At 31.6% G+C, this 14,383-nt stretch overlaps 1 protein-coding gene across 1 annotated transcript; it reads left to right on the top strand.

The window, feature by feature from the left end:
* Window positions 1-603: 603 nt before the first annotated feature.
* On the top strand, window positions 604-13,926 carry LOC134692234 (uncharacterized). The gene is made up of 7 exons (XM_063552685.1): window positions 604-1,440; window positions 3,511-3,612; window positions 5,525-5,646; window positions 8,506-8,991; window positions 9,833-10,425; window positions 11,867-12,081; window positions 13,824-13,926. The coding sequence occupies exons 1-7, from the start codon at window positions 641-643 to the stop codon at window positions 13,924-13,926; spliced, it is 2,421 nt and encodes an 806-aa protein (XP_063408755.1). The 5' UTR covers window positions 604-640.
* Window positions 13,927-14,383: the final 457 nt, after the last annotated feature.

Genomic DNA, 14,383 nt, shown 5'->3' on the forward strand with positions numbered 1-14,383 from the left:
AATCATAATATGAAATAATAATCCTTTTCTGAAGATGTGTCAAAAAGTTTGAAATTGTCTTTGTATGTCAAGATATAACATATGTACTGCTTAAAAATGTAGACACACTTTAAATGATTTTATTTCATTGTACTTGGAATATAATCAAAAAGTAATCAGGATTACAGGGGATTTTGAAAACTAATTGATGAAATTAAATTACATGTAATCAGATGTTTAGCTAATTAACAATTACACTGATAACTTGAAACAATGTCATCAATTACAGACGATTTAAATGATTAATCATTTTACAATAACTCCAACTCTGAAAAAAGGTAAAATCACAATAATACTGAACTCCGAGAAAAAATCAATCGGAAAGTCATTAATGACATGGCAAAATCAAACAACAAAAGTCATCAACCGAATGGACAACAACTGTCATATTCCTGACTTGGTACAGGCATTTGTGGCAGTGATATAGAATACAATATTGTTACTGGTAGTATATATAATACCATCGTAGACAATCTTAACTTAAGCAAACAAAATATTTCATTACCTGTTCGATTTGATGCAATAAGTTATTTCCCTTTAAATGTTCGGTTATATTTATCTAACCAGGATGTTATTTTTAAGGTAAACAAAAAACCCAGTTATGGCTCAGATTCCATCACAAAACTGTACGTTTTGCAGCAAACTAGCATCTTTGTATTGTTATGATTGTCAACAATGTTTATGTACCCAATGTCAGAAGAATATGCATGGCATTGTGGCAGTTTGCCGAGATCACAAAGTTGGAGATATCCATAAGGCCGGAACTCGTATTTACAAACCTGTGCCAAGTTGTGATGCTCATAAAAAAGAGTTTATTTGCTATTGTGTTAAATGTGACTCTCTGATTTGCAAGGAGTGCATAACGAGTTCTCATAATGGACATATTACGAAGGAAATAAAGAATATTGCTGAAATCCGTCGTCAGGATGTGAACCAAATAATAGACAAATTGAAAACGAAAGTTGAAGAGATCCAACAGACCTTAAAAACTATGGAAGGAAGTCATTCGTTACAGATACAGTCGGGTTGTGAATCTTTTATTAAGGATGTCAGGGAAACATCTGGAGAGATGTATTCAATTATTGACAAATATAAACATATAAACATCACTACTGCGTCAGACTTCCGAGAAAACGAAGAGCAAGATTTAAAAAGAAAACTCGTTTTCTTTCAACGACTGCATAACGAATCCGCCGACAGACTACTGAAGTTTGAAAATCTCGTACAAGAACCACATGATAGTACTTTTTTTAAGGAATGGAAAAATCTTCAAACAGAATTTCAAATCATTACTGACGAAAGCGAGCAACAATTGTCTTGCCCACAACAAATTCAAAGTTTCCAACCAGACACGTTTAGACGAGCTGTCATTGACAAAATTGATGAACAGTTTCAAATGGGGTATGTTTAAATCATGGCTGCAGACAATGTATTTTGATATAAGATATAATCAATTATTTATTTTTTCGATGATAATCTAGACTGATACTTTTGCTCTTTTAACCAATTGAAATGTATAAATTTGAGAAAACGACCCCCATATTGCTATTGGTAATATAATTTCTTTATAAACATGCTACCACAAGGCAATAATCTAATGGTAAAAAAGAACAAACATCATTATTTAATTTGTAAGTTGTGCAAAATGAACAAAAATGTTGTACTACGTCTTTGCTAAATACGAATTGGGAAGTGGTGGAGTATTATAGTGTTTTATTATAATTTATATTTATATGTAGCTATAAAATTGAGAATGGAAATGGGGATTGTATCAAAGAGACAACAACCCGACCATAGAAAAAACAACAGCAGAAGGTCACCAACAGGTCTTCAATGTAACGAAAAATTCCCGCACCGGAGGCGTCCTTCAGCTGGCCCCTAAACAAATTATACTAGTTCAGTGATAATGAACGCCATACTAATTTCCAAATTGTACACAATAAACTAAAATTAAAATAATACAAGACTAACAAAGACCAGAAGCTCCTGACTTGGGACAGGCGAAAAAATGCGGCGTGGTTCAACATGTTTATGAGATCTCAACCCTCCCTACATAGTTGTTTTTTTTAATTTATCTTTGGAATTACTTTACCAAAAGTATTTTGACAAAAAAAACGTTATTTGCGTAAACATTTGTAGCGTGTCTTATCGAAATCTGAAAACAATACTTTGTCGGGGTTAAGCAGTGGTTTTTTCGTTCATATCATGAAATTGTACTGGATACTGAAATATCCTATATAAACAAATAGAACGCTTTAAAATTTTGCAATGATTTGATAACTATTTTCTTTACAAGTCTAATGATAATACAATGAGATATCAAACGAAATTGGAAAGGCCTCCACCTTATTAGGTCAATTAAAACAAATACAATTACATTAAAATTATATTAATTTACAAGCAAAGCTGGTATTAACATAATGACATATTGATTGGCAGCTTATTATTTGTATAGTTCAATATTGCTTTATGAATAATTTATAAAGAAAAGCGATTGAATGTGCTTGCAGATGTTAATCTGCAGAGGAAAGATCCGTTTTATCACTAATACCGATCGTTTTTTCTGCATATGTAGTTTTCTTAATCATACGAAGCCCTGATCTTTGATACAAGATAATGGTATTGGGTTTTTGGCATTAAACAAAACTGTTTTTTAACTTCGAAAGTGAAGCAACAGTTCTAGGATTAAAACAAACCTATTAAAACAAATACAAACGACCGTGAACACGGATAATCTTCAGAACGAGAGATTCCTTTACATTGACTCCTCGTGTAGCCAGTGATGGGTCGATAAAAACACAAATTATGAATGCCTTTATTCAACAACGCATTAGGGATTGCTGCAGTAAATTAAAACAATCAACGTGTTTCGGTGTCTAGGACACTGTTGTCAGGATAAATACAATACGTAACAGAAAATCACACATGAAGTACAAATTCGGATAGTTATAAATTACTATTTATTTACGGGCAAGCTAACGGATGCCTCCGGGTGCGGGAATTTCTCGCTGCATTGAAGACCTATTGGTGACCTTCTGCTGTTGTCTCTTTGACACATTCCCCATTTTCATTCTCAGTTTTATACTTTACGTCACGGTGTTGAGTATAAATAGAAAGTGAAAGTATACTTGATGGAAGTAAACTAAATACGAATTTCAAAGCAGAAGAAATTCTGAATGTCTGTGAAATGTTTGTTGATACTGCTCTACCAAAGAATGTTTCGCGCTTAAAGGAAAGAATGAATATGTGTTTGTCATCTGGTATAATTAGACTTTTATACAAAATTCGTTATTGTCCGATTGTGTAAAGTTTGTGCACGTGTTTAACTCAAATTTGAACTGCATTAGGCTTGTAATCCGTTTCATTTCGACTAAAAGTAATACATGTCATAGACTGTCCAAGAATAATATTCACATTTACATTTTGCTCACCTTCTAGTGATCGATTATAAATTAAAAAAAATTATTGCAGATTTAAAGAAAATGAAAGGAAAGTTACAGAACTACTGGGAGAGAATTGCAAGCTAAAGGCTGAAGTGAAAATAAAACTGGATGAAATAAAACAGTTGTCAAAGTAAGCTAACCCTATGTAGACGTTCTTAATTAAAATGAGTCACGATAATTCTTTTTTATTCGATGATCAAACTGTTAAATTAATGCTGTATATAAATAAAAAAATGAATAGTTGGTGATTGATGCTTTTATCCAACACATACATTACACAATTACATCATTTACAGATTAATACAACGATATGCATGCATGTTTTTGATAATCAATACTCTTGCAATTGATACTATATTTGATCTTTTGCCATCACTTGGTGTTCGTCCTCGTCATCGTCAGTCTGGTTTCAACTATTTCCAAAATCTTCTTCTCTGAAACTACTAAACCAATTAAAAAAAAGAATTTAGGGATATCAGACCAGATATTAAAGCATTCATTTAATCAATGTCTACCTGCTGTGAAATTTTCAGCCAAATTGTGTATGTGCATCTGATTTTTTAATAATTGCCCCTGAATTTAAAGAAAACAAAAGAAATAATCGAACAAAGAAAGGCAAAAAGGCATATATTTACTCTATAAACAAAATTCATTAGATCAATTGAAAGATAACAATGCAAAATTTACCTCAGCACAATAATACAATGCGGGACGAATAGGTACCGAGCCACGCCAAGAGTATGATAACAATAAAATGGACTTATAGATGGTAAAAAACTTTAATGCCTGTACTATATACTTCAAGAACAGCATGTCTTTGTGAAGATGATACCGAATTTATCAACATGATTTTGGTATATATCTTCCAATTTAATGTTTTAGAATAAGTGCGATGCATTCTTTGAAATAACATTGACTCATCAACTTTCTGCTAATTGCTTGTAAGGAGTTGGAAATATATATTTTGCAACTAGATTCGTCTTGTCTGTCATACATTATATTATGGTGATGACCGCCTATCTCAAATGCAAAGATTAGAAGAAAAAAACAAACCGTGTCTGATGTTTCTTTTACTTTTTGTTCTGGATGATGTAATTAGTTGACGTTTTACTTATCGTGTCTGTTTATTTTGCTCACATGTCGTTGTAAATATACTGAAATTTGATGCGACTGTCATACAAGTGAGAAGTTTAACTAGCTTTAAAGCATATAAAACCGACCCTTTTCTACATAAGAAAATGCCGATACGAGGTCAGAAATATGACAGATGTTACACACTCGTTTGATGTGTTGAGCTATTGGTATTGCCATTTCATAAGGGACTTTCTTTTTTCTTCTGAGTTAAGTATTTTTGTGATTTCACTTTTTGATGGAACCCAATCAGGAAAACGTTGGATTGTTAATTGAAAGAAGATCATCCATTTATATTAATGTGATATCAAATGAGCTGGCTTCTTTTATCTTTTTTGTTTTTGACAAATGTCTAAAGGAAATACGGTTCATATGAAAATAAAAGAGGTTAACAAAGAGAGGCGCACAGTTTGTTGAAACAGTCTGCGTCTACCTCGAAATTTTACAAATATTTTGACAATGCGAAACTTCTTATTTTTACTGGCACTGTAATATATGATATAAGTAGGTATTACTCATTATTAAGTACAAATCAATATGGAAGGTGTAGATGGCAAACGTATTTGGTATACAAAGCATCTTTACATAATAGCACCAGGAATTAATTCTTACTATACATGGCGGTTCAGTGTTTAGAGAAATTAAATTATGTTTACCCGACCATGCCGTTTGGGTAGGTGTACAAAACTATTTTTCGCATTAGAATTTAAACATATTTATAAAATATAAATGATATGAACAATTTGTTAAAATATACAATGTACGTTGACTTTTATTTTATAATTGGTTTCGATTAATAAAAAAGCACACTTCGAAGATTTACATATCAACTTAATAATAGCTTACTGAACAGGTTAGGACTACTGGATGTTTGGGACATATAAACAAAATAAATATTTTACATATTGCAGTGACCTGGACACAAATGCCGATCTTACAAACAAGATGAGAATATATTTCGAGGAAAAGGTTAAAGAATTGGAAATCAAACTTAAACATACCAATGACAACAATACAACAATAGCACTAACAGGTAAATTACTTAAACATTGTTATAGTCAGAAATAATAATTGGCCCTTACATTGGAAGACAAAATTGAAAAAAAAAACATATAAATATAATGTGTACCAGGCGCTTTTCTGGAGTTACCTTGCTTCACCAGGAATGCTCAAAGACGAATATTTTTAGGCCAATGATGTGTAAGAACCTAGTTAGTTGAAGATATATATGACCGAAAAGGACACAAAAAAGTCATATCAATCTGAGGTAAACTTTCCCTTAAGGAATTGGAACCTACTTTTTTCCCAACAATTTCAAAATTTATAAACGGACAATTGGAGAACGGTTTGTTAAAAATCATGTCAGTACTGACTACTTATATATAAATTAGCTGATGATACAACCAGGAACAGGTAGTCGACCAGCATAGGTATCAACTCATTGCTGTGAAAAAGACGAACTCCGAATGAACAAACTAACGTCCTACTTATAACAAGATAAAGGCAACCGTATTATACCGCTGTTTAAAAGTCATAAATTGATTGAGACAAAACCAAATCCGGGTAACAAAGGAAACAAACGATGGAAACATATATAAGATGAAAACAAAGAAATAACAGAAACACTAGAGTGAACAAAAACAATTAAAATGCAACACACACAAATTTTAAAAATAACTATAAGACCACGACTGCCATTTTCCTGACTAAGTGCATCACATTTTAAGAAAGGATGATTGGTTGAATGAACCTGGTTTTGTGGCTGGCCAAACCTCGTACTTTAATGGCAATGTTAAATATAACAATCGAATGCCGCATTTTTATATGACTCTTAATCAAGTTTCAAAGATATTTGGTTTTTCATTAAATGTAATAATTTTATTTCCCCATATTCTTTGATTTTTTTATCAAAATATGTATTTGGTAGTTTTATTTTTGCCAAACCCCAATAAACATTCAAGACCAAGGAGTTTGTTACAACATCATTGATCATCTATCAATTTACAAAAAATCTACCTAAACAATTTCGGATATCAATTTGTCAGGCCAAACTGTGAAACCTTTGTATCCATGAAATTATTTTGAATATGCTGGAAAGTACTTTTGCGAAGAAAAAAAAAAACCTGTCTTCAGCTTTGTTTGTTTTCACACACGGATATGTTAAGCTAGTTTTGAAAGGTTGAATGTATCATTTTCTTCACTAGCAAATATTTTCACCAAGTTAGGAATAGGACAGTTGTTTTTTAATTCGTTTGAGCTTTTAATTTTGGAATTTAATGAGGGACTTTGCGATTGAAATTTTACCTTCAGTTGGAGTTTGTTATATTTGTTAATTAGCTTGTTTTGCAGTTATATCTAGACTATTTTTATTATAATATTAATTAACTTTAGACATTGTCATTGGGAATAAAATATAAAACATACACACTGTCAGCATTTGTAGGCAATAGACAAAAGAAAATCAGTGTAAAAATGGAAAATTAAATAAAAAAAACCAAACAATCCTTCTGTTATAATTTATTTTATCCAAATCTAATAGGAAAGTTATTGATATCTATATAAGATTTGTTCAAAGTAAAATTATCACTTTGGTTAATCTTCGGAGTATAGTTGTGAAATTCTTGATTATTGAAAGTCAAAGCATCATTCTGGTATGGGATGTAATGCTTAATTGTTTAAAAGTGATTAATCAACACAGAAACAAATCGTACAATATGAATATGCACAACCCATCGATCATCCGAAACATTCATTGAACGAGGTAATGAAAAGTTACCTGCTGTTAGCATTAAAAGTAATTTGAATGAAATTTATACCATAAAAAATCTGACTTTGAATATTTTCGTTTGACATGTTTAATAGCGATTCTCGAAAACAAGTTTAAATAAAAAAAAATGTTTCTTTTTTTTTGGTTAGAAAGTATTTTGTCAAAGTAACAATTCGTATATTTAGTAACTCTTTTTATATATCCATGTCTATAGAGAGGTTTATGATTTTATTGAAAGACATCTATGAATAACTGGCTAATTTAAATTCATTAATAAATAATTACGAACAAAAAAAGATGTGATATTAGTGCCAATGAGACAACCCCTTAGTTTAAACATATTTATTTATAGTGGATTGGGAAACAAGTTTTGCAACTTATATTAATCCCTTTCCACTTTGCGGGTGCGAGTGCTGCCTTGTAGCGGCATTAGCCTACTCTTTTTCGAAATCTACAAGGGTGTCTTTAACGTGCAAGAGATGAAGACAACCCCTTATCCAAGTCACATTGTGTAAAACAATAAAGTATTATAGGTCAAAGAACGGCCTTCAACACGGAGCCTTGGTTTACACCGAACAGGAATCTATAAGGTTCAATAGAATGACTGGTGTATTACAGTTCAAACAAACAAACCAACAGTCTTGTCTATATAATAGACGAAAAATACTTATGAACCACATAAACAAACGCGATACACTGAACAACTTATTCCCGACTGAAAACCGGTGCAAACAAAAGCAGCGGGTTTTAACGTTTTGAAAGGCACCAACATCAACCCTTACCTGACATATTAACTTAAAAACTCATAAATTAAGGTTATAATAAAAAAATATTATTCTAGCACCATATGCTGTAAACTATAAGTGATCAGTCTTAAGATATGGAACTACTTATTAATATGCATTTTTTTCTTTTTTCTTTATTTTGTTATGTTTTTATACTACAGATACATGTAAATTAAACATGTATAACTATTCTATTATTTTCAAAATATAACTTCTACAACATTAAGGCGCTGTCTTGACAAAGTATGCATACAGTATTAAAGAAGAAGTGGGTCAAATCTATCTGGTCATTCATTGTCAAAGAATTATAATACACCTAAATGTGCAAGGTCTCTTTCAGATGATGCAGTTAAAGCAGTAAAATACTTTGATAGTACCAATGCTAGAAATGACAACCCAAGCGATAGTTTCAAACCGAAGAAATTACTAAAGCAATACATGACATCTAAAAGGTTCAAAGTTCATGTAGTCCAAGATGATATCACTAAAATGAATGTAGATGCTATTATTTGCCCACAGGATGACTTTTGCTTGAGTAAAGGCGGAATAGCAAAAGCAATAGCCAATGCTAGTAATGAAAGATATAGGAATGATGTTCTTAGTATGAAAACTGTTAAAAGGTGCGAGGTAAAAAAAATTGTAGCCTCACCATCTACACTTCCTTTTAAGTATGTTCTCCATACAGTTGCACCGAGATGGGATAAGAATGCTGAAAATAATAATGCCAAATTTATGAAGGAATTGGGTCTGACCATACGGAATATACTAAAGCACTGTAGTGACAGTAAATATATATCAACTGCAGCTTTACCCGTCTTAGGAATTGGTAAGTTTTTTTTACATCCTGCAAACAATGTTTGGGGTTGCATATAATAATCACCATGTCTGTCTATCTGTCTGTCAATCCGTCGGTCCATCTGTTCTTTTTTGTATCTGTTGCATAACTTTTGTTTAAAACTGAGGATAACAAAACTAAGTGTGTCACATACTAAGGTGAGGTTACTCTGACTTTTGTTTTTACCTTTGACCACTATGATAGTAAAATTGTATTCAATTTGTGTCTTTCTCATCACTTTTATACTTTAAAACTTAGGTTAAAGGAATTGTGTATGCAATTGAATCTTGTTCTGGGGTGTGTTATATACTAAAGTCCAATATCTCTGACTTTGATCCTATGATAGAAAACCATATCCAATGTGTGTCCAGGACATATTATTTTTAAAACCTTGTCTGATTTGTGTCCTGCTTAATACTTTTGTACCATAGAACCAAAGTTGACTATTTGTTATACTGGTACATTTGGATAAGGGTTTCATTTATATCGAAGTCAGGTTACCCTGACCTTGAACTTGACATTTGGACCCTGATTTGTATTTGTTGCATAACGTGTATACTGTTAATGTAAGTGGGACTTTTTATTCTTACACTTCACACTGGTCAATTAATAAAAACGGACTATTAATTATTATAATGTCTAACTAAACGCTAGAAGCAATTAATGCTATTAGCACTCCCCTTGCCTTATTATGTTTATGTGGAACCTATCCTGTTGAAGTTTTTGCAATAATCTATATATAACATCACAAAAAGTTCTAAATTCACAGGCGAGATATATCTCTATGTCAACAGTTAATTGTTTTTCATGTATGTTATTTTAATAACTTCAGGAACTGATGGCCATAATGCATCATTTATCACTTGTGCGTCAATCCTTTCAAAAGAGATCTCACAAGAATTGCAGACTGACAAACTCAGCATGGAAGAATTATATATTGTCACCAGTGAATGGGGTATGGCATCAGCAGTCATTGATCAGTTTGACAAAGAAAAACTGTTCACTCCATTTACCTCTTTTGTAAGACGAAAACGTCACAATCAAGATAGTACAGATGGAACGGACGAAGATAAAGATGAAAAACGAAACAGAAATAGCACAACTGGAGCCATACCAAAGTCTGGAACTGGAAAGCTTGGCACTACAGTAAAGGGAGGAAATTTGGAAGATTGTGTTATCTGTATGGATACACCTGATGACCCCAGGAGACTTAACTGTGGTCACATATATTGTTATAATTGCATTAGCCAGCATTTCAAATTGAATAATCCTGTCTGTCCAACATGTGGTTCTATACAAGGTGTTGTAACTGGTAACCAACCGCCTGGTACCATGGAAGTGTACAGAAGAGCAACCCCATTGATAGGTTATCCTGGTTGTGGGAGAATTGAAATTGAATATACAATTGATTCGGGAAGACAAGGGGTATGTTAAATTTTATAGCAAAGTTGCAATTTGTTGGGAATCAGTTCACACATATTTTTAAATGAAAGGCAATATATCACTGAGATTCCCCATTTAACTAACGATGGTCTCACTCCTCATATACTTGCAGCAATGTAGGGTTGATCATATTACATTAAAAGAAATTTAGGAAGTAGAAAAAAATTACTCATTTCTTGTATTTATTTTTTATCTTCTTTACATTATACGTTTTAAAAAATAATTAGAATCTATGAATGTAAACAACGACGATTTTCTAACTCTTCACTATAAAGATATGGGGTCAAGTACTTTTGAAAGTAATTAACTACACTACATCCAGTTACAATTATAAGATATTCAAATACATTTGAAAGTTCTTAATTACATTCAATTACAAAAAAACAACTAATTCGATTACACATTACATTTGACTATTTACTAATGTAATTAATTAGTTTGTAAAAGTCATTTATTACTTCAAACATTTTAGAAATAAAAATTGGGACAACATATTAAACAAATGTGTTTTTTTTTTTTACATGAGTATCACACATTGCTTTATAATATCAACATTTAATAGTAGGTACTTTTTTGTGTTTGGATTGTTAATAATTCAAACATTCTACCATTTCATTTATTTTAAATATGTCTTCAGCCAATCTTGACTTCTAAACAATACAAAAAGACGGCCCTTCTTTTCTTTATTTTTTTTCTTCTCATTTTTCTTGTCAAACTATGTTTCTAAATCTGTAAGCAGTTTTTTAATAGTTATCAAAAGTACCAGTATTATAATTTAGTACGCCAGACCCGCGTTTCGTCTCCATGAGACTCATCAGTGACGCTCATATCAAAATAGTTATAAAGCCAAACAAGTACAAATTTTAAGAGCATTGAGGATCCAAAATTCCAAAAATTTGTGCCAAATAGGCTAAGGTAATCTTTTCCTGGACAAGAATTATTTAAAAATAATGAATATCTTCTTCAACATCTGATGCATGTATTAGCCTTCAAAAACAAGTTGGAACACATTGTGTAATCTAATTTCGTTACTTTTGTCAAATACTATCATGCGATATCTTTAATAAATCAAAAAACCCTTAAGATACGACATGAGATCACCATTGGCAAGTCTCATAACTTCATAAGTAAGAAGCATCAGGCCTTTGTTAATCTGTATGATTTTTAATTTATATATTTTGAAGTTTAGTGTGATGTCAATTATCACCGAATTAATACACATATTCATAGACTGGCTACACAACGCCTCCGGATGCGGGACTTTCTCACTGTATTCAATACGCATTGGTGCATTTCGGCATTTATAAGCACTTTGGTCGGGTTGTCATCTTCTTGACATCTTCCCCATTTCCATTCTCAGTTTTAAATAAATGGATTTTTTTGAAATCGTAAAAAAATATTATGTTTTAACAACACTTTTTAGCCAGAACATTTAGACGAAGGGCAAAAATTTGAAGGTATAAGAAGAATAGGATATCTACCAGATACTAGGAAAGGACAGTTAGTGGCAAAGATGTTAAGAGTAGCCTTTGACAGGAAGTTGGTATTTACCATTGGTGTTTCTCGTACAACTGGAAAAGAAGGAGTTGTAACATGGAATGATATCCACCATAAAACAAACCCAAAACCATATGAACAGTATGTATGAAAAGTAAAATCCTAAACGATCTTGATAACGAGGAAAATTTATGAATTTTGAGTTCGTAATCTAAATGCAAATTCAAAAACTCAAACACATCAAACAGATGAATAACGACTGTCATATTCTTGACATGGTACGTGTATTTTATTATGTAGATAATGGTGGATTAAACATAGTGTTATCGCTATCTTAACCTCCCAATTTTATGACAGTCGGATAAACGATTTTTGTATAATTTTTAAATGTTACACAAAAGTTTTTAGCTCTGCCTACTGTTTAAATAAGTCAAAACCGTCATGTAATTTTATCAGAGTTATTACACCTAAATGACAAGCTCTACTATTTTATTTCTTCCTCTTGAAAACTATAAGAGGTACATTTAAACTTTAACTGAACAAATTATCAGCACGCCAAGATCTACAATTACGTTACAGTTGACCTCTTGGTAGAGTTATTGTCTATGAAGACATTTCATTCCTTTTTGCATTGCATCAGGGACGACCACAAAAGTTCAATGTAGGATACCAAACTTACTTCACCTTTTTTTACTTAACCCCCTCCCCTTTTTACTTGATTAGGGGAATATTGATTTTGATGTTGTTCCTTATATTTTGAATTTTCAAAGAAAGTAATTTAACAGATAGATAAGGAAACCTGAATGATAGATTGAAACTGGAGTAATCAAAAATTGTCAGAAAGACAGGATCTACAATCAAAACAAATCTTTTTTTTTTGCGTTTTGCATTATACATGGCATATTATAAAAGTTTTAACATATGAAAAGAAACTTTTTAGAACAAAATCACCAAGGCAAAACCTACAAACAAGTCAGCAATTGATGATATAGTAAGTAGACTGTTACTCTTTTTTCGAATGCTTGCCCTTCGATGACAGTTTTGTTATCTCTTTTTATTTGTTTTGAACAAAACTATAAAAGATAGCGGGAACCTAAAAAGACATAACGATTAGCAATACAAAATAAAAATATTGAATTGGAAAAATTGGTTTCATATTTACATATTTTTTTCGTTAAGTTATGTGAATATGGCCGTTTGTTTTTTTCGTTTGAATTGTTTTACATTGTCATATCGGGGCATTATATAGCTGACTATGCGCAATGGGCTTTGCTCATTGTTGAAGGCCGTATGGTGACCTATATTTGTTAATGTCTGTGTCAGTGTGGTCTCTTGTGGACAGTTGTCTCTGTTGCAACCATACCACATTTTCTTTTTTATATGTATGCACCCTTTCATGAAAGTTTTATTTGCTGATTATGTACATATACCCAGATAAGCAAACATTGTTAAAGGTTTATGAACTATGTATAAAACGGAGCCGCTTTTATAAAAACATGGTTAACCAAAAACGTATTTTGCCAGCACTGTAGGAGCTAACTAATGACTTCCATTAAACAAATAATTCTGTCGACCATTTTGAATGATAATATAGAATAGAATGAATGCGCTTATGTGCAGGGGTATGCTCAGTAGGACACAGTCTGCATTCCAGCTGTAATTCATTTTTATTCTACAGCTTTAACAAGTGTTTCCACTATTGCATATCTCAATCATTTAACAGTATTTTGATATGATTAAATTAATTTAAATGTTTTGTTTTATATTGATAGAAAATGTATATTAGTTGTATGTAAATGTAAGTTTTAACTTATATTTCCATTAAATTTGACTGTAACCATGGTAACTATTACGGTTTTAACAAGATTATCTTATTTTATCAGATATGGATACCCAGATGATTCTTACTTGGATAGAGTTATTGAGGAGCTTTCTGCTAAAGGTGTCACAGAAAGAGATATTGAACCAAACACGCTCATTTTCTAGAAAAGACTGCCATTAAACATTGTAAGATATAAGGGAAATCTATTTGACTTCTTCGTGTCAATTAAATACAACTGTACACATGGAAAAACGTATTGCAACACCTTGATTTTTTAAAACTTTAAAAATCTTATTTTGAATGGAATTTGATAAAATAATTGTTAAATAATATTGAAACAGTTAATGATAACATTGGCATTAAAACGAAGAAAACATGTATAGAAAAAGTTTTTATCTTATCACAATTTTGATAAGTGTTTTTTGTACAAAAAAATGCATTTTACAACTTTAACTGTAGTCGAACTTTACAATGTCAGACATTTCAAAATCAATCTTAAGATGATTGTTTACATTAAGGTTGATCGTTATACTCTAAAGAATGAGTATTTTGTGCCCAGCCTCCATTAAAATGGATAACCGCCTCTTAACGTTTTCTGATTCCTGCCATAATTCGACTAAT

This window comes from Mytilus trossulus, chromosome 12 (genome assembly GCF_036588685.1).
Source record: "Mytilus trossulus isolate FHL-02 chromosome 12, PNRI_Mtr1.1.1.hap1, whole genome shotgun sequence".
Lineage (NCBI taxonomy): Eukaryota > Metazoa > Mollusca > Bivalvia > Mytilida > Mytilidae > Mytilus > Mytilus trossulus.

Bases quoted from the DNA above. Each gene is read 5' to 3' on its own strand.
- LOC134692234 (XM_063552685.1), top strand. From the start codon at position 641: ATGGCTCAGATTCCATCACAAAACTGTACGTTTTGCAGCAAACTAGCA. The intron at 5,647-8,505 runs GTAAATTACTTA...GGTCTCTTTCAG, and splicing joins TACAACAATAGCACTAACAG to ATGATGCAGTTAAAGCAGTA. The intron at 10,426-11,866 runs GTATGTTAAATT...AACACTTTTTAG, and splicing joins TTGATTCGGGAAGACAAGGG to CCAGAACATTTAGACGAAGG.